A 20,359-nucleotide genomic window follows, 5' to 3' on the forward strand; every position below is an offset into this window, starting at 1 on the left:
ATAGTGGCATTGACAATGCATAAGCCAGAGTAGTGCAGTACATATTAATAACAGGCTGCATATAAGCATTAAAGTGATGGCTCGGAGTAATTTCACCCTAGGGTCCTTTGCACCATGGCCTCAAGCCAAACAACCCCCCCCCAGAAGCTTTTTTTTCACCTGGGTCGAACATTGGGTGCATCCCATTGACTCCCATTCATTTTGACAGCGAATAACTTTACACCTGAAGCGTTTAAAGACTCTATTTGTGCGTTGTTTATTTCTAAAGAAACACGACAATGTATAAAAGGCTCCATTACCTTGTAGCTCACGTTATGGCTCCGTAGCAGACGCTTTTATAAAAATAGGCTAACGATTGTGTCATAACCACGAGACTTACTGTCACACAGTAGAGGAATTACCGTATAGTACAGGAGAAGCTCACAGGCAGTTTGGACTTCCATTAGCTGTTTAGGTTTAATTACTAATGTTAACTAGCATGTTAGTGATCAGTAATTACTAATGTTAACTAGCATGTTAGTGATCAGTAATTAGCCTGTGTCTATGTTATCTCCTTACATATATCTACACTCTCCGTCTCTGTGAGATTGGGAATGATTGAGATTTCTCTCTCACAGCTACCAGAAGACTTCACACTTTCAGACACGTTGCTCACGTCACATCTACGTCTTCAAGCTCAGTTGGAGGCTGCTCAGTAACACTCAGCCAGCACCGGGAAAGAGACTTCTGATATCCTCCACTGGTCTCAGACCAGAGACACGGGGTCTGCTGGTCCATTCTTATATATACAGTCTATGACATTACCCCACTAATAATGCCCAAAATGATACCAAACGTATTACTATAATATTTATTAATTTAACTTATTTTTTAAAGATGCTGTGGTACAACTAGCAGGAGACAAGTTATAACTGAGGTAAGTTTGGAGACATTGACCTTATTTAATCATTAAATTAATACATATTTTTGTTGCATCTCTTTTCGGTGTTGTAATTTGTAGACGGTCCCTAAGCCCTCGTCTAACTGCCCGGTAGCAGCAGAGACGAGAAGCCAGCAGGCAAGTGTTATTTACATAAACTTCTGGTGTACTTACACACTTTCCAATCCATCGTTTTATGAGTACATAACCTATTTGTACTAGTGTAGAAGTTTGGTACCATTTTGGGGATTATTAGTGGGGATACACTCTTGGATCCATTAGCCCCTGCGTTAGGCTATTCAGCTGATAACTCTCCCAATGTTGGACCCAGGTGAAAAAAGCTTCTGGGGGGTTGTTCTCGACGTCGTGGTGCAAAGGACCCTAGGGTGAAATAACTCCGAACCATCACTTTAACTAGTCGAATATTATTCGAATATAAAAAAAATAACAAATGGAATTTGAATGGTATTATAGAGGGAGACTGACAGCTCTATGGGACATCCTTAATAATACGTGCATGTAAACGTAGCGGGTGAGGAGCTACATCAATGTTTCCGTGTCTCTAGTTTCTGTCTCACCCTCTGCTGTTGGGTCTTCGTCTCCACTCTCCGGCTCTCCAAACTCTAACCTTCCTTCCTCACCCTCCTCCTCTTCTTCTTCTTCGTCGTCTTCGCTGGAGGAGGCCAGGTAGGCGTTGAAGTCCATGGCCAGCAGCTCGTCCTTGTTGAAGTTCCTGTTCAGGGCGGTCACGCGCTCGTTGTCCGTCTCGTCCCACGTCAGCTGCACCTGATTGGTTCAACACAGTCTCACGCGCATCAGTCCCAAAGTCCTGTCGTCTGGCTTTAACCGTACGAAAAATCAGCTCGTTTAACCCTCCTGTTGTCCTCGGGTCAAAATGTTTCTGTATCAGAAATTTGGGTTTTCTTTCAAACAAATCGTCAAAAAAAATAACGTGGATGGTTCCCTACAACGCTCTTCACAAGTTAAATAAATAATCAGTTCACTACTTTCATTGAATTTGGGTGTTGTAGTTAATTTTATAGCATTTGGAGAAAAAACAACTGATTTTGACGAACGTCAAAAAAGGTGACAAAAAAGTGACACAAATGTAAAAAAAAAAAAAAAAAAAAAAGGGACAAATGTCTGAAAAAAAGTGACAAAAATGTTTAAAAAAATTGACAAAAATATAAAAAAAATTTGACGAAAATGTCACAAAAATTTACAAAATGTCACAAAAATGTCAAAAGTGACAAAAATGTCAAAAAGTGACCATTGTCAAAGTGACTAAAATGCAAAAAATGTAAAAGAAAGGGACGAAAATGTCACAAAAATTGACAAAATGTCACAGAAATGTCTAGCCTGACAAGCCAGACCCACATCCAGATGTAGGGTCTGTGAACTCACCATTGACGGAGCTCGATCCGAGGGGCGGGATCAACGGTTGTCTTTCAAATTCCCTCTGCACGTAATAGGACAGCGCTACAACCAGGCAGAGCAACGAAGAAGGTAGCGGAGCTAGTTGATAGGTTAAACTTTTGCCGTATCCGGTCGGCAAAACTCTGAACACATCTTCCTTTTTTAAAAATGATTTCTGTGCCGTTCTTTGCTCTTTTACCAAAGAAAAGCTGAACTCCAAGTCTTCCAGAAGACCTCTGTTCACCAGCAGCAGCAGCCATAAGCCCCGCCCACCGACTCTATACACGATGTGATTGGCCTGACCAAAATTTGGTTTTTGCAGCTTGAAAGTCAACGGAGAGTGCCAAATAAATTTGCTGCCACTAGGGGGAGTCTAGATTTCTAGGCTAAGAAATGTCACAAAAATGTCAAAAGTGAAAAAAATGTCAAAAAAAAAAAAAAGTGACAGAAATACGACAAAAATGTCAAAAAAGTGACGAAAATGTCAGAAAAAAGTGACAAAAACATGGGGGGGAAAGCCACAAAAGTGACGACCAAAATTTTTGACTCGGAAAAACTAAAAGTTGCAGGTCGACAGGAAGACAACAAGAGGGTTAAAGAAGTTAAAAAAAAGAAAAAAAAAGAAATCTAGGTTCTTATTTTTGAAGTTGCGGTACCGGTCAGTCTTCTTACCTTTGATGTTGCGTTGGCGGCCGAGGTGAACAGTTTGGGCGTGTAGTCGGAGAGGTTCACGTCTGTGGCCGCGTCTTTTGGCTCCTCCTCAAACTCGACGTCATCCGGAATAAACCTGTTGAAGAAAGAATCGACGGCAGGTTTACATTAGGGCTGCCACCTCTTAGTCGATTAGTCGACTAATCGTCGTTTTGGTCTTAGTCAACTAAGATTTCTTTAGTCGATTAGTCATTTTTTTATGCTTATTGATGCTTAAACGTACAATATGTAACTTTCTGCCGCTAGGGGTCTCTCAACCAAAACAATGGACGGTAAAACTGGACTTTTGATGACGTTGGGAAGTTGCGTGGAATTATGGGAGTTTTTAGTGTTAAGCACCTTCGCTGTCGGTTAGAATGCATCAGTTCACGGACGAGTTTACCCATTCCAGTTTTGCTGTAATGAAAGTAGCTGGCTGCTAGCTGACTGGGGGCTAACGGTAACTAGCTCAGTCCTGTTAGCTGTGGTCGAAACAGTCATACTAAAAATAACTATTAGCGTGTTGAACGATGTTGTAACCTCATAATGTTACCCACAAAGCTTTAGCATCAACGTTAGCACATTGTAGTAAGGTTAAGCTGGTATCGATATTGAGGTCTCTGTTGTATTACTGTGATAAAAAGTGGGATGTAATTAATCACAAAATTATGCTGTATGGCAAAAAAAAAGCAGTACTACGGTTACAAGTATTTTTTTTTCTGTGACATCGTATGATTTACAATTACTCCTGAACGTATCATGTTCTGACCATGTTTCTGACGGAAGTTAGAGTAACTGGAGGGTGAAAGGTTATACGACGCCACTGCCGGGCGACTAAAGGAAACGTGCTGTGTCTGTAGAGCTGGGCGATATATCGATATTATATCGATATCGTGATATGAGACTAGATATCGTCTTATATTTTGTATATGGTAATATCGTGATATGACATAAGTGTCTTTTCCTGGTTTTAAAGGCTGCATTACAGTGAAGTGATGTACTTTTCTGAACTCACCAAACTGTTCCAGCTGTTCTATTATTAATGATTATTTATCTAAAATCTAAGTGTGAAGATATTTTGCGAGAGCACCAACTGTCAACTCTGGAATATATCGCCGCAATATTGATATCGAGGTATTTGGTCAAGAATATCATGGTATCGGATTTTCTCTATATCGCCCAGCCCTATATCAGAAAATATGGGACGTAGAAATAAGCGCTGAAAATGTGTAGAAGAAAAATTTAACAATTTAAAACGTTGGAAAAAACTAAAACAAACCTTATGGAGCTTTGATTTCAAAAAAGGTACTCCTGTTGTTATACAGTATTTATGTTTACATTTTATTGTTATTTGAACAGCTGAGCATTGAACCAGGTGAAGAAACCGGTTTATTATTTATTCATTTGATTTTGCAACTGTTCACTGAAATAGCCGGTTTCTATGAAACTAGTTGTGACATGTCATATTTGGCTTTGACTGAACATTTACTCTCACTTTGCGGAAAAAATATCGGGATATATATCGTATATCGATATTCAGCCAAAATATATCGGGATATGACTTTTGGTCCATATCGCCCAGCCCTACGTGTCTGAAAATAAAATTACCGATTTCTCTGGGTTTGACATTTGGTGGAAACATTTGGGATAGTGTAAGAACACAACTCATAAAAATATATAACATAGGTATGGTCGTTTTTAGACATTTTAAAGCAGAAATATTACATATTGTACCTTTAATTACTTATTTCCAAGAAACTTTTTTGGTAAATTTATGGTAAACACAAGATTTAAAGTGGTGCTTTTGCAGGATTAATTGTGGAGAAACTCAGTTTTACAGATGGTTAATTAACTACATTTATATTGTGCTTTTCTAGTCTTAACCACCTCTCAAAGCTCACAGCTCTGTCAATTAAATCAACTAATCGATTAGTCGACTAAATCCTATAAGTGTTAGTCGACTAAGGATTTCTTTAGTCGAGGACAGCCCTAGTTTACATCATTACATTTCTATCGTAACATACGCGGAGCTGTTGTTCCAGCGCTACACTGTAAAAACAGATTTTGGAGGGTAGTAAATACAACACATGCAAATTGTTTACATTTTACTGCAAATATATTAGTCAGTAAGCAAATATACAATAATGGGTAAATTCTACCTACATTAAATATTTTATAACATTAACATTTGCAGCCTAAAAAAATATAATAAAATCTACCCCAAAATGATAAGTCTGCAGTTCAAAGTGCACATGCGTCCGTGCTGGTTCTTGGTCAAGATCTATCGTTTCACTGGCGGGACACTGGAGTCAAGCTGTTCGGTTTAGCTAAGGTAAGATTCCTTTTTAACAGGTTACTGTGTGTAATAAACTTATTTAATGGTTGGTTTAGAGTGTATATTTGGCTTACAAGTTACTCAATGGCAGTCTGTCATTAAAAGTTAGCAAGCTACCGAGTGCCAGCTAGCTAGCTAATGCCAGAGTTGAAAGGTAGCTTCTAATGTTACTAAAACGTAGCAATGTGGAGATTGTTGGAAGAGATGTTAGTTACGTTACTTCAAACTAGCTAACGTTACCTGTCGTGGCATTTGACAGTGTCACAATGTAACGTTATTGCTTTCACGGCTGAACCATGTAGGCTCTAAATGTTAGCTAACATTACAGGTAATGTCACCTAACGTTAGCTATGTGGCCAGATAGATACAGTAAGGTTACCTAATAGTATTGATAAGCCCCGACATTACCTGCTTTTGAGAAAATATATTTTAGGCCAACCTTAGCTACATAAAGTTTGGCTTACTCAGCTTTCATCTTACCAAATCCGTTTGTTATTTAATATACAATACAATTGAGATAGGGGTGGATAAAAAAGGGTGAACTCAACTGTGAGGGCAGTGCAACAACCGGTCAATCTCTGTTACATGCATATGCTAACTACAATACACAAATACACTGTAAATGAGGTGTGTGAATATATATATATATATATATATATATATATATATATATATATATATATATATATATATATATATATAGTACATAGAAACTGTGGATACTTGGCACAGCCACCATTATGGGACAGACATGCCACCCCTTCTAATGTCAGTTTAGTTTGTAATGAGGCAGGAGGTCTATCCACAATTAAAATCATAATGTAACTTGGTTATATTAATAATGCAGGTTTTTAAACCAACATACTTTATGCAAACTTTCTCACATTACTGCTAATCAGTTACTAAAATAGGATTTTAAAAACATTTGAGGTGAGAAATAGGCAATAAAGTCACAGTTTTAATTTGTCACAGAATTGTATTGAGGTGCTGATTATTAAAAACAAACTCTACTTGGGTTGATTTGGCTTAACCAAGAAAACATGATCGATAAATGTGTTGGGATAGTATCTTGTTATTGTCCTTAACTTAAAAGTGCATATTTTTGTTTCTTTTTTTAACATGGAGGATGAAAATGAGGACAACATGGACTAAACCATGAAGGTGCTTGTGATCCATAATCCTGCAGCCAAGGAGCATACAGCAGATGTGTTGATTGCGATGGAGGGAAACAAAGTGCTGAACGTGTGTGTTGAAACCGAACCAAGGCATGTGTGCTGTTGATGGGATTGATCTACGCTCTCAAACTTAAGTATTCCAAGAAGCTTGAGTATACTTAAAGTATTTCAGAAACTCTTTTGGTGATTGACAGAGCAAAGCTGCTCAAGAAGGTCCAGAGCCTCAAAAGTAAGCTAATGATGAACTGTTTGTCACCGTGTTCAGGCACAGACTGTTTCCTGGGAACTTACTGTTGGTGCTGAAGAATGCTCACTGTGCAATGCAATCAGACAATTTCATCTCCCAAAGAGCAGTGTCACATTGAAATTCACTACATTCAAATAATGCATATCATCTCATGGATCAATGTTATTCAAAAAATACATATTGGTTGAGCAAGGACTGAACTCAGTGTGATTCTGACTGGTACTAGGCTGTCTACTCATTTAACCAAAGGGACACGGTGTTGAGATGTGGAAAATGCTGTTTTTCGTTCAGGCACAGACTGACTGGTTATCTTCAACAACCCCATAAGGCTTTGCAAATGTAAGATGTTCATGTTTGGTATAACACACAAACTGGAATCCACATATGAAGGGTTTAAGGAACTTGTTTCAGTTGAATATGCAGAGTGGAGAGGGTTCTTTTGTACCTCCTCCTGTCCTTATTTTTTTGAACATTTCATTGATTAAAAGAAATTGACATGATCAAATATCTCCGTCTCGTGTCTGACAATACTTTTTTTAAAGTAAAGTTTACCTTCCCTGAATAAGTAATGATTAATTACTCATATTGTTTAATTATTAATAACAATTATTAAGTAGTAAGTGCTTACAATCAAGAGGTAATGTTACTTACTTTTTATAAGTAATAAGTTGTGTAATGTATTGAGAAATATTAGGTAGACTTTACCTAATTTCTTTTAGTGTATCATATAGCTGTTAAATGTAGATATGCTTCACTCAAAACATGTGGTGAAATCTACCCAAACAGACTGAGTGCAAATTGTTACCTCACATTTATTGAGTAGGGTTTAATCTCGGGAAACGGGAAATTAAATTAAATTTAAAAAAAAAGGCAAGGAGTGCGCGTCTATTGTTCTCATACGGTAACGCTGATGCAGGCGACGGTAGCTACGGTAACACGGGCTCCCTAAATCATTACGCAGGCTCAATACATTCATTCATTAAAATTTTGTTAACTTTGAGTGATTATTCCCGTTATGCAGCCGTTTACACATCCTCAACAGCCACAGAATGGATTTCGATAACGTTGAAAAACTGAGACTTTATTCGGTTGAAAAATAATGTTTTAAACTGACGAACATCATATTTGTAATGCATGGCTCAATTCAAACGGGTTCAAAAAATAATAATTATCTCTCCATTGACTGTCGTTCATATATATTTTTTTTTTTTAGAATTAAGGTCCCGTGGACCGGAAGTAGAAGGGGCGGGACTTCGGCTCTCTATTTCCTGTTTCCCTCCCCTGCGTCCTCTGATAACAGCTGACAGTAGACAGATGTTTCACAGCTATGAAAAAAAAAACTGAAGAAACGACAACGAACCCAAAGCAAAAGAAAAGCTCTACGTCTCGCATGTGACTCACACAATCCTACGCGGTGTGTGTGTGTGTGTGTTGTAGTTGTAGCCGGTTAAAAGATACATTCAGAGGCACATACAGTACAGGCCCAAAGTTTGGACACACCTTCTCATTCAATGCGTTTCCTTTTTTATTTTCATGACTATTTACATTGTAGATTCTCACTGAAGGCATCAAAACTATGAATGAACACATATGGAATTATGTACTTAACAAAAAAGTGTGAAATAACTGAAAACATGTCTTATATTTTAGATTCTTCAAAGTAGCCACCCTTTGCTTTCTTTGATAACTCTGCAAACCCTTTGAAGAATCTAAAATATAAGACATGTTTTCAGTTATTTCACACTTTTTTGTTAAGTACATAATTCCATATGTGTTCATTCATAGTTTTGATGCCTTCAGTGAGAATCTACAATGTAAATAGTCATGAAAATAAAAAGGAAACACATTGAATGAGAAGGTGTGTCCAAACTTTTGGCCTGTACTGTACGCTCCGCTAACCAGCAGCGTAGCCGACAGCGCGAGTCAGATCTGTGCTCTCTCACCGGAGGTCCAGGACGGAGCAGCTGCTCTCGTACTCGAAGCCGTCACACTCCTGGTAGATCTTGGCGGCAGTGTCGGCCGAGTCGCACTCCACCACGGCGTAGAAGTACTTCAGCCGCTTGAACTGGTAGTCGCGCATCCTCTCTCTGTAGCCTCTGAGAGGGGATGGACACACACACACACACACACACACACACACACACACACACACACACACACACACACACACACACACACACACACACACACACACACACACACACACACACACACACACACACACACACACACACACACACACACACACACACAGTATTAGGGGACCACTAAGGTCTATATAAAAGAGACTTCAGATACAGTATTAGAGGACCACAGGCCTATAGACTTCAGATACAGTAAAAGGGGACCACTAAGGTCTATACAGACTTCAGATACAGTATTAGGGGACCACTAAGGTCTATATAAAAGAGACTTCAGATACAGTATTAGGGGACCACTAAGGCCTATAAAAAAGCATCCAAAAAGCCGCCCATCATAGGACCTTTAAGAAACCCATATTTCTGATATGAAAACCTTTGAAAACGGGTCAAACTTGACCCGAGGACAACACAAGGGTTAATCTACATCCCAGAGATTTATGAGCGTGCGTTGCTTACTTCTCCTCCTCGGTGTCGTCCTCCGAGTCGTCGGGCAGAGCTCTCAGCTCCAGCGGTCCCTTGGTCTGCTCCGCCTTCAGCCTCTCCTTCCCAAACTCTGACGGGTAGATCTGAGACAACACCCAGCATGCACTGCTCATTATCTCTCTTACAGACGACATTCACCACTTTGAAAAGTGACCCACTTTATCACACGCCCCAGTTTAGTTTGTGTCCAGACTGATGTACAACAACTTCACTACAAAGCAAACCCCAAACCTTCAAACCAACACGGGGCTAGCAGTGTTTTCCAAATGTCTCCGTTTCAGCGGCTCGGAAACACCGGAGTACTGTCAAAGGTAGAGATGGTATCGGCTCCGATACTGCCTAAAGCGCTGGTATCGGGAGGTACTGGAGTTAATGCACCGATCCGATACCACGTAATAAAGCCCTAAAGAAAATCTATGTTAAAGTAGTTTATTTATGTTCTTTTTCGGTTATAATTGAGTGTCAAACTGGAGAATAAAAGAAAGTTCTGTGGCGTTCATGGTTTGTGTTTGTTCATGTTTCACAAAGATAGAAATAATATCACATCCATACAGGGATAGTAGTATACAGTAGGGCTGTCCTCGACTAAAGATATTCTTAGTCGACTAACACTTATAGGATTTTGCCGACTAATTGATTAGTTGATTTAATTGACAGAGCTGTGCGCTTTGAGAAGTGGTTAAGACTAGAAAAGCTCAATATAAATGTAGTTAATTAACCATCTGTAAAACTGAGTTTCTCCACAATTAATCCTGCAAAAGCACCACTTTAAATCTCGTGTTTACCATAAATGTGCTCATAGGTTTCTTGGAAATAAGTAATTAAGCATGAATAAGCATAAAAAATGACTAATGGACTAAAGAAATCTTAGTCGACTAAGACCAAAACTACCTCTTAGTCGACTAATCGACTAAGAGGAGGCAGCCCTAGCATACAGTTGTTAGTACATAATAAAATATATGACACGCTGGTATCGGATCGGTACTCGGTATCCATCGATACACAAGTGGAATCGGAATCGGTATCGGGAAGCAAAAAATGGTATCGGGCCATCTCTAGTCAAAGGGAGGTGTAAACCAGGGTTTACATCGGTTAACATTTCATTTCATTGTTCCATCTTTTGGAAGGCTGACTGCCAAAAATTGCCACTCACTAGCTAATTAATTAGCCCGAGTTAAACACTAGCTATCAGTAAACAGAAGTGACGTGGTGGTTTGGGCGCCAGTGTGGGCTTGTTTTACCAGGGTTTCTGCAGGTATCAGCAAATCTCATTTCATGCCCTTTTTCATGCCACTTTAAACTAATTGAATGCCCATGTCCAACTGCAGATACTTTAACACACAAATTGTAAGCATTTGACAATGCCAATTTTTAAAACTTGAAAATCCAAATTTAACTGTCAGAAGGCTCACAAGATGGTTTACAGTCCTTAAACGCAACACAAAGTGCTTCACAAAATAAGAACACAACAGAAATACAAATATTTAAAACACGGTTCACTGAGCAGCTCGCGTCTCTGCCCCGCGGATCTCAAAACAACATGCAGCGATAATTACAAGTAATGAACCTATACTGCTTACGGCAGGAGGCTAATTCGCCAAAATCATGTCAACCAGTCCCAAAAGTTAGACTAACTTCAAGTAAGCACCGCCATCTGAACTGAAAGCTGGTACTGAAACAGGGTGTAGCCAGACTTTGGTTTCTAAGGGGGAATAGCCTCTGTCCTCCCCACCACACCCACCCACACCCCCACGCTGAGGATCCGGGTGAGGAAAATCCACCCATGGAGGAGCCATTAGTGCCTTTGTCTTAGTTCCTTTTCCTTTCTGCTCCAACTCTGTCTCAACAGCAGAAGTTGCGTTGCTGTTCACGGCAAAAAAATTCGAAACAGTTCATCCTCCAGCCACTTCTGCTGAAACTTGCATTTTTCCGTCATTTGATATTTCCTCCGTTCTTTCGCCACAGCGTACACTCACTCACTCACTCCATATATAGCAGACTCACACTCACCGCATTACTAGCATCCGGTGTCTTGCACTTCGTGCACCAGCCATTAAAAAAAAAGCCAATTAAAAAGGTTCCGCCTGTCAACCATAACGCTATACTTCCGATCAAAATTAGATTTAGATGTTTATATAATCAAAATAAATCGTGAAAAACAATGTTTTTATTCCATCAACTTTGCATAATTTTGAATGCCTTTGAACATCGAAGTTCATGCTTTTTCATGCCAGTTCATGGCATGTGATTGGCTAAGGACAAAAAAGAAGGAAAATATACCGAGCAACCCCCCCCCCACCCCCGACACACACACACGCCGTTCAAACTGGTGGCGGATCTTTATGGATAGTAAAGCAGGACCCATAACAACTTATCTGAACAAAAATAAATACATTTTTATTTTACAGCAACATCAAACTTATTAACACTGCTCCATCACCACCTCTCTCTATAACAACAACCATGACAAAAAAATATATATTTTAACTTATTTTTGTTTTACATTTTTACCCAACTTTAACAGTTAAATGTGCAACATGCAAACTTCCATGTCAGAAGAAGGCCTCAATTTTGGTATGACTCTTTAGCCTTTGTAGCAAGCTTTTTTTAGAGCCTCTACACGTTTCTTTTGGAATTTGCGCCTGGCACTCACAGCTGCTGCCACAATGGCATCTTTTGACATTTTCTTGCTGGCCGTTGGCTTCTCAGAGTGATAAGGCCTTTTGTTCAGTTCTTCTTTATTTCTGAGCAGAGCTCTGTACCTTTTAGGGCTGGGCGATGTGGACCAAAAGTCATATCCCGATATATTTTGGCTGAATATCGATATACGATATATATCCCGATATTTTTTCCGCAAAGTGAGAGCAAATGTTCAAAGTCAAAGCCAAATATGACATGTCACATGTAGTTTCATAGAAACCGGCTATTTCAGTGAACAGCTGCAAAATCAAATGAATAAATAATAAACAGGTTTCTTCGCCTGGTTCAATGCTCAGCTGTTCAAATAACAATAAAATGTAAACACAAATACTGTATAACAACAGGAGTTCCTTTTTGAAATCAAAGCTCCATAAGGTTTTTAAATGTTTTAAATTGTTAAATTTTTCTTCTACACATTTTCAGCGCTTATTTCTACGTCCCATATTTTCTAATATAGGGCTGGGCGATATAGAGAAAATCAGATATCATGATATTCTTGACCAAATACCTCGATATCGATATTGCGGCGATATATTCTAGAGTTGACAGTTGGTGCTCTCGCAAAATATCTTCACACTTAGATTTTAGATAAATAATCATTAATAATAGAACAGCTAGAACAGTCTGGTAAGTTCAGAAAATGACATCACTTCACTGTAATGCAGCCTTTAAAAGAAGGAAAAGAGACTTATGTCATATCACGATATTACAATATCCAAAATCTAAGACGATATGTAGTCTCATATCACGATATCGATATAATATCGATATATCGCCCAGCCCTAGTACCTTTGGCTCGATAGTTTTACATTTCTGCACAGCTGTACATTAACAGGACTCTCCTTTGTCTTCCGGGAGTAGTGCTGAATGGCCGACACCTGCATGGCCTTCAGGTTGTATTTGACCACTTGATAGGACTCATATGTCTCAACACTTAGGTTGGCAGCTTTGGCTTGCAGGATGTTGGACATTATATTGAATGAACCCCCAACCCCCCCTTTTTTTTTTTTTTCTTTTTTTTAATGATCTGCATGATTCACGTAGGTCATATTTTTAGGTCAGAAAATCCGGAAATCCGGATTAATCCGGAAAAATCACATCCCTGCAGAATTTTCACAAAATGTATTTAATTACTTTTCATGCTTTTCAATGACCTGTGGAAACCTGTTTACTATATTCATGGGGTCCAAAAAAACGGGGACTACAGTATACTTGTGGGGTCAGCACAGCCTTGTGGGGACCAAATTGCTGGAGCCCACAAGGTTAAATGCTGCGTTATTGACTTTAGACCAGGTCTCTGTTGGTCACTTCCCGCTGCCTCAAGATAGCTATACGTCCAGAATGCACCTGAACACACCTCCCTGTAAGACCAGCATGCCCAGAATGCACCTGAACACACCTCCCTGTAAGACCACCAAACCATTACCAATAAAGAAGGAACTCTCTGCTGAGTTCAATGACACCTCACACAAGACTCTACGCTAAACAGTTCAAATGTTATGAAAGGGGGCGTGGCCTGAGTAAGTGGGCGTGGTCATATTATAGGGGGTGGCTCAGTATCACACGTAGACCACACATTCTGAGTTTCATGTAAATCAGATGATGTTTGTCAAATGAGGCGGATTTCCTGTTGCCAGCGGGGGGCGCTATGACCAAAAGTAAATTTTGGGCTATAAATCTCGTCAGGCCTGGACCAATGTTAAACGTGAGGTCATCAAAAAGAGACCCAATATTTCTGAGACAGACGTTTAGAAAAGGGGTCAGATTTGACCCCTGAGGACAACACGAGGGTTAAGCACTTGTGTGAAATGTTCGTGTTTCCCCCCCCCTCTCTCTCTCTCTCTCTCTCTCTCTCTCTGAGACCAGCGCGCCCAGAATGCACCTGAACACACCTCCCTGTAAGACCAGCACACCCAGAATGCACCTGAACACACCTCCCTGTAACACCAGCACACCCAGAATGCACCTGAACACACCTCCCTGTAAGACCAGCATGCCCAGAATGCACCTGAACACACCACCCTGTAAGACCAGCACGCACAGAATGCACCTGAACACACCTCCCTGTAAGACCAGCACGCACAGAATGCACCTGAACACACCTCCCTGTAAGACCAGCATGCCCAGAATGCACCTGAACACACCTCCCTGTAAGACCAGCCCGCCCAGAATGCACCTGAACACACCTCCCTGTAAGACCAGCACGCCCAGAATGCACCTGAACACTGAATAACACACCTGGACGGTAAATTGACACCTGCGTTGGTCTTAAACTAGCGAAGACTCTTGCGTCGGGCTAGTTTGCGCTGCGCTGGGTGCGAGATAGGGCCCGTTATCTGCTTTACCTTGACAGACAGCACAGCTCCTCCTTTAGGTACGAAGGAGTTGAACAGGGCCAGCAGGTCCTTGGCTTTCATCCGGTCCCAGTCCATGTTGCAGACGGCCAGTCGGGTAGAGACCTGACACACACACACACACACACACACACACACACACACACACACACACACACACACACACACACACACACACACACACACACACACACACACACACACACACACACACACACGTTCAGAAAACACTGTTAGAGTTAAAGGAGCTCCACCAATCTACACACATCAGACTCTCTCTCTCTCTCTCTCTCTCTCTCTCTCTCTGTCTGTCTGTCTGTGTCTCTGTCTCTCTCTGTCTCTCTCTATCTCTCTGTCTGTCTCTCTGTCTGTCTCTCTCTCTGTCTGTCTGTCTCTCTCTCTGTCTGTCTCTCTCCTCTCCCTGAGGACAACACAAGGGTTAATTAAAAGCACATGTGTGAAGTGTTCGTGTTTCCATCTCTCTCTCTCCTCTCCTATCTCTGTCCCCCTTTCTCTCCCTCCTCTCCCTCTCTGTCTCTCTCTCTCTGTCCCTCTCTCTCTATCCTCTCTCTGTCTCTCTCTCTGTCCCCCTTTCTCTCCCTCTCTCTCTCTCTCTCTCTCTATCCTCTCTCTGTCTCTCTCTCTCTCTCCCTCTGTCTCTCTCTCTCTCTCCCTCTGTCTCTCTCTCTTCTCCTCTCTCCTCTCCTATCTCTGTCCCCCTTTCTCTCCCTCCTCTCCCTCTCTGTCCCTCCCTCTCTCTCTCCTCTCCTATCTCTGTCCCCCTTTCTCTCCCTCCTCTCTCTCTGTCCCTCTGTCTCTCTCTATCCTCTCTCTGTCTCTCTCTCTCTGTCCCTCTCTCTCTCTCTCTCTCCTCTCCTATCTCTGTCCCCCTTTCTCTCCCTCCTCTCTCTCTGTCTCTCTCTCTGTCCCTCTCTCTCTCTCTCTCTCCTCTCCTATCTCTGTCCCCCTTTCTCTCCCTCCTCTCTCTCTGTCTCTCTCTATCCTCTCTCTGTCTCCCTCCTCTCTCTCTTCTCCTATCTCTGTCCCCCTTTCTCTCCCTCCTCTCTCTCTCTGTCTCTCTCTCTGTCCCTCTCTCTCTCTCCCTCCTCCCTCTCTCCTCCCTCTCTCTCTCGAACGCCTCCTTACCTCGTCGCTGCGCGGTGCGTCTTTGGCCAGCTCGCCCCAGTCGTGCTCGATCTCCTCTTCCTCCTTCCTCAAGATGGCGTCCACATCGTCTTCGTCGTCTTCGTCCGAGCTCGTCTCCACGTTTCCCTTCCCTCTGGCCAGATCTGGCTCGCTGTCGCTGTCGCTGTCCTCCTCCTCCGAATCCAGACCGGACTGCTCCCCGCCGGATCCGCTCTCCTCTTCATCATCATCTTCATCGTCTTCGTCCTCCCCACTGTCTCCCAGGTCAACATTGTCCCTCTCCGCAGTTTGCTGCTCATCGTCGTCCTCGTCGTCTCCTGAGGAGAATAATACAATAAAGCGTGCTGCGCCAGAAAAAACTTGAATAAAAGTGAAAAGAACGCTGAAAAAAAGTGCCAAAAACATCGGAAAAAGTGCAGAAAAAACGTGAATAAAAGTGAAAAAAATAGCTGAAAGAAATCGTCAAAAATGTCTGAAAAAAGTCACAAAAAAAACTTGTGAATCACAAATTTTGGGTTTCTTTTAACCAAATTCTTAAAAATAAAATTTCAAAAAAAAACTTGGACAAAAGTGGCAAAAAGGTGAATAAAAATAAATAAAAAAACACTGCAAAAAGTGGCAAAAATATCGGAAAAACATTGGGGGAAAAGGGGCCCAAAAATCTTGGATAAAAGTGAAAAAAAAACTGGAAAAAGTGCCAAAAAAAACTTGAAAAAAAAAGTCTCTATATCTGCACAAAAAATGATAGAACAACATTGGAAAAGTGCTAAAAACATCAGAAAAAGTGGCACAAAAATACACTGTTTTTAGGATGTGAAGTAAAAGCAAAAAAAAAAAAAAAAAAAAAGACAAAACAACTTGGATAAAAGTGAAAAAAAACTGACAAGAAATAGTCAGAAAAATCGGGGGGAGGGGGAAAGGGCCCAAAAATGTGAATAAAAGTGGGGGAAAAAAGCTGGAAAAAGTGCCAAAAACTTGGATAAAGTAAAAAAAAAAAAAAAAAAAAGTGCCAAAACATCAGAAAAAAGGGAAAGGAAAGAAAGCAAGTGAAGGAAACAGAGATATTTTGGGTTACTTTCAACTAAATTGTAACATTTTCTGAAAAACACCAAAAACCAAAATTGCCAAAAACATCAGATAAAAGTGAAAAAAAAAGTGCCAAAACATCAGAAAAAAGGGAAAGGAAAGAAAGCAAGGAAACGAAGCAAGTGAAGGAAACAGAGACATAAACAGGCATACTCACCCTCTACAACAACAACAAAAAACGCAAAAAAAAAAGTGCCAAAAACATCAGAAAAAGTGCCAAAAACATCGGGAAAAGTGCCAAAAACATCGGGAAAAGTGGCGAAAAAACTTGGATAAAAGTGAAAAAAAAAACTGACAAAAAATAGTCAAAAACATCGGAGGGTAAAAAGTGCCAAAAAATGTGAATAAAAGTGTGGGAAAAAAAGCTGGAAAAAGTGCCAAAAACTTGGATAAAAGTGAAAAATACTCAGAAAAAATTGCCAAAAACATCGGAAAAAATTGCCAAAAACATCGGAAAAAATACATGAATAAAAAAAAAAGTGACAAAACATCAGAAAAAAGGGAAAGGAAAGAAAGCAAGTGAAGGAAACAGAGATATAAACTCTGCATACTCACCCTCTACAACAACTCGGACGCCTCGTTCAAGCTGCTCTCCTTTCCCGCCTTTGCTCAGCGCTGCTTTCCCTTTCTTCCCCTCTTCATCGGCCTTCACCAGCTTCCCCTTCACTTTCTTCTTTGTCTTGCCCTCTGCTGCCTTCTTCGCCTCGTCCTCGTCTTCCTCGTCTGAGAGCTTGTAGAAGCGCCTCAGGTCCTCGGCGGAGGTCTGGTTGATGGGACGGCCCCTCTTGTCCACCGTGTACCTCTCCTTGAAGAGCTTGTCGTGGAACATGGCCTGGAAGCGCTTGTCGATCGTGACTTTGCGATCTCTCTCGGGCATCTCCCAGAACCGGGGGTCCTTCTGCACCCGCTGGAACCGCTCGTCGCCCTCCGGCTTCTTCTTATTGGACGACATGGCGACGACGTTGCCTGGGAAACGCAAACACAGCAGCAGCGGGACGTTATTGTTGGGTAACGTGGGCAACAAGCAACTAGGGTTCTTTTTACTTAGCGTCAGCGCTGGAGGAAGTATTCGGATCCTTCACTTCAGAAAAAGTACTAATAGAAGTAGAGAGTGGCCTGAAAAGAAAAGCAACTCAACATTTGGACTCAAGTACAGTACTGGAGTCCATGTACTTACAGTGTGTGTGTGTGTGTGTGTGTGTGTGTGTGTGTGTGTGTGTGTGTGTGTGTGTGTGTTAGGGCTGGGCGATATATCGATATTATATCGATATCGTGATATGAGACTAGATATCGTCTTAGATTTTGGATATCGTAATATGACCATAAGTGTCTTTTCCTGGTTTTAAAGGCTGCATTACAGTAAAGTGATGTTGTAACTGTTCTATTATTTGCCTTTACCCACTTAGTCATTATATCCAAATTACTGATGATTATTTATCAAAAATCTAAGTGTGAAGATATTTTGTATAGATATATATAACCTGTTTATTATTTATTCATTTGATTTTGCAACTGTTCACTGAAATAGTCTGTTTCTATGAAACTACTTGTGACATGTTATATTTGGCTTTGACTTTGACTGAACTGCTCTCAGTTTGTGGAAAAGAAATATCGGGATATATATCGTATATCGATATTCAGCCAAAATATATCGGGATATGACTTTTGGTCCATATCGCCCAGCCCTAGTGTGTGTGTGTGTGTGTGTGTGTGTGTGTGTGTGTGTGTGTGTGTGTGTGTGTGTGTGTGTCTCTCTTTCGGTGTCTGTGTATATACAGTACAGGCCAAAAGTTTGGACACACCGTATTTCTTTATTTTCATGACTATTTACATCGTAGATTCTCACTGAAGGCATCAAAACTATGAATGAACACATATGGAATTATGTACTTAACAAAAAAGTGTGAAATAACTGAAAACATGTCTTATATTTTAGATTCTTCAAAGTAGCCACCCTTTGCTTTTTTTGATAACTCTGCAAACCCTTGGTGTTCTCTCAATGAGCTTCATGAGGTAGTCACCTGAAATGGTTTTACCTTCACAGGTGTGCCTTGTCAGGGTTAATTAGTGGAATTATTTCCCTTATTAATAAAAAAGCAAAGGGTGGCTACTTTGAAGAATCTAAAATATAAGACATGTTTTCAGTTATTTCCCACTTTTTTGTTAAGTACATAATTCCATATGTGTTCATTCATAGTTTTGATGCCTTCAGTGAGAATCTACAATGTAAATAGTCATGAAAATAAAAAGGAAACACATTGAATGAGAAGGTGTGTCCAAACTTTTGGCCTGTACTGTACATGTCTGTGAGTGTGCGTGTCTTTATGTGTGTATGTCTGTATGTATGTCTTTCTTTGTCTGTATGTCTTTGTATCTGTGTGTGTGTCTGTATATGTATATGTCTGTGTGTTTGCGGGTCTTTGTGTGTGTGTGTGTGTGTGTGTGTCTGTCTGTGTATATCTGTGTGTGTGTGTCTGTCTGTCTTTGTGTGTCTGTAATCATTCACTGTCCCTCAGATTGTTTAGATTGGGCAGCAAGATCAGTCCCCGTCTCCTTCTCCCAAGGGGATGTTTAATTTTAAATTGACATTCATCTCTTTGAAATCTGGGATTACAGAGTTAAATGTGTTTTAAAATAAATGTTCCTTGTGTCGTTGAATGCTTTACATTGTAGGACAAAGTGCATCATTAGTCAACGTTACCAATTCTGCTATTGGTTCCAGCTTACTCTCTGGATTTAGTCCTCTAAAATGACCACAAAGGGAGTATTTAACGACAGACAGAAAACTGTGTTTTCAGTGAGAGAATTACTGTTGAACGAGACATTATAAAATGCTTAACGTGGTTTACTGTACCTAAACAACGACCAATCATCACCAAATTTCTCATGTCCATATCTTGGCATGAACAAGTCAAAAAAACTAAACCGAAATCCAACAATTATAGAAGTTATCGCACGTTAACGTTTTCTTCTTCATTGGCGCCCATGGCGAGGAAAAAAGCTTAATCAACGTCGTTTGATGTAGCTACCTAAACAGTGACCAAGGATTACCAAATTTCGCTCGGATATTGCTCCTCATAACCACTGAAAACTGTCCAAATATCTAACCCAAAGTCCAATTATTATGGGCGTTATCTGACATTAAGCGACTACTGTTAAGCTTTTCACGTTAAGCGTTTTGACATGTAAACAAAATGTCCGAACGGTGAAGACGGACACTTAACGGCGGGAAAACCAGCCAACAGCTAAGCCTACGCACAACACTGAGCACCTATCCGTGAATATATAATGATAAAAGAGTTTAAAACTACGTTTAAAAATAACAATTATCATATAAACGTGCCGACATACCTCTCTGGTCTTCTGCTACACGTGTTTTCCCAGCATGCAGCGCTTCCGTGACCGTTCCCAACGTTCCCGCCCCTTTCTGGGTAAGGCAAGCGAAGTGGGACAAACGCGCATCAGCTACAGATACCGTTACAAAACACGTTTTAGCTAACAAAACATTACTTTTTCTCTGCCTGTTATTAATCAAAACCTATTATTACATGTTTAAAATTAAGATAAGATGTGCCATTGCATTTCATATCTATCCAATAGTTTTTTTGTATTTTAGGATGTAAAGTAAAAGCAATTTCCAAAAAACACTATTTAAAAAAAAATGGTT

The 20,359-nt window shown here is 40.5% G+C and overlaps 1 protein-coding gene across 2 annotated transcripts in view; it reads right to left on the reverse strand.

Moving 5' to 3' along the window:
* esf1 (ESF1 nucleolar pre-rRNA processing protein) overlaps positions 1-20,118 on the reverse strand; it is a 40,880-nt gene extending 20,762 nt beyond the window's left edge. Inside the window, exons 1-8 of one of the 2 annotated variants that reach the window (XM_028597970.1) lie at positions 20,044-20,118; positions 17,248-17,658; positions 15,607-15,923; positions 14,452-14,565; positions 9,380-9,489; positions 8,726-8,878; positions 3,008-3,122; positions 1,498-1,705 (exon numbers count right to left, since the gene is read on the reverse strand). In XM_028597970.1, the coding sequence (XP_028453771.1) occupies positions 1,498-1,705; positions 3,008-3,122; positions 8,726-8,878; positions 9,380-9,489; positions 14,452-14,565; positions 15,607-15,923; positions 17,248-17,644 (1,414 nt within the window). In that variant the 5' untranslated portion in view covers positions 17,645-17,658; positions 20,044-20,118. Of the gene's footprint in view, positions 1-1,497; positions 1,706-3,007; positions 3,123-8,725; positions 8,879-9,379; positions 9,490-14,451; positions 14,566-15,606; positions 15,924-17,247; positions 17,659-19,546; positions 19,824-20,043 lie in introns of those variants that run through there. The other variant, XM_028597964.1, reaches the window with a different exon arrangement.
* Between the last annotated feature and the right edge of the window lie 241 nt (positions 20,119-20,359).

The sequence above is a fragment of the Perca flavescens genome, chromosome 2 (assembly GCF_004354835.1).
Source record: "Perca flavescens isolate YP-PL-M2 chromosome 2, PFLA_1.0, whole genome shotgun sequence".
Classification (NCBI taxonomy): Eukaryota; Metazoa; Chordata; class Actinopteri; order Perciformes; family Percidae; genus Perca; species Perca flavescens.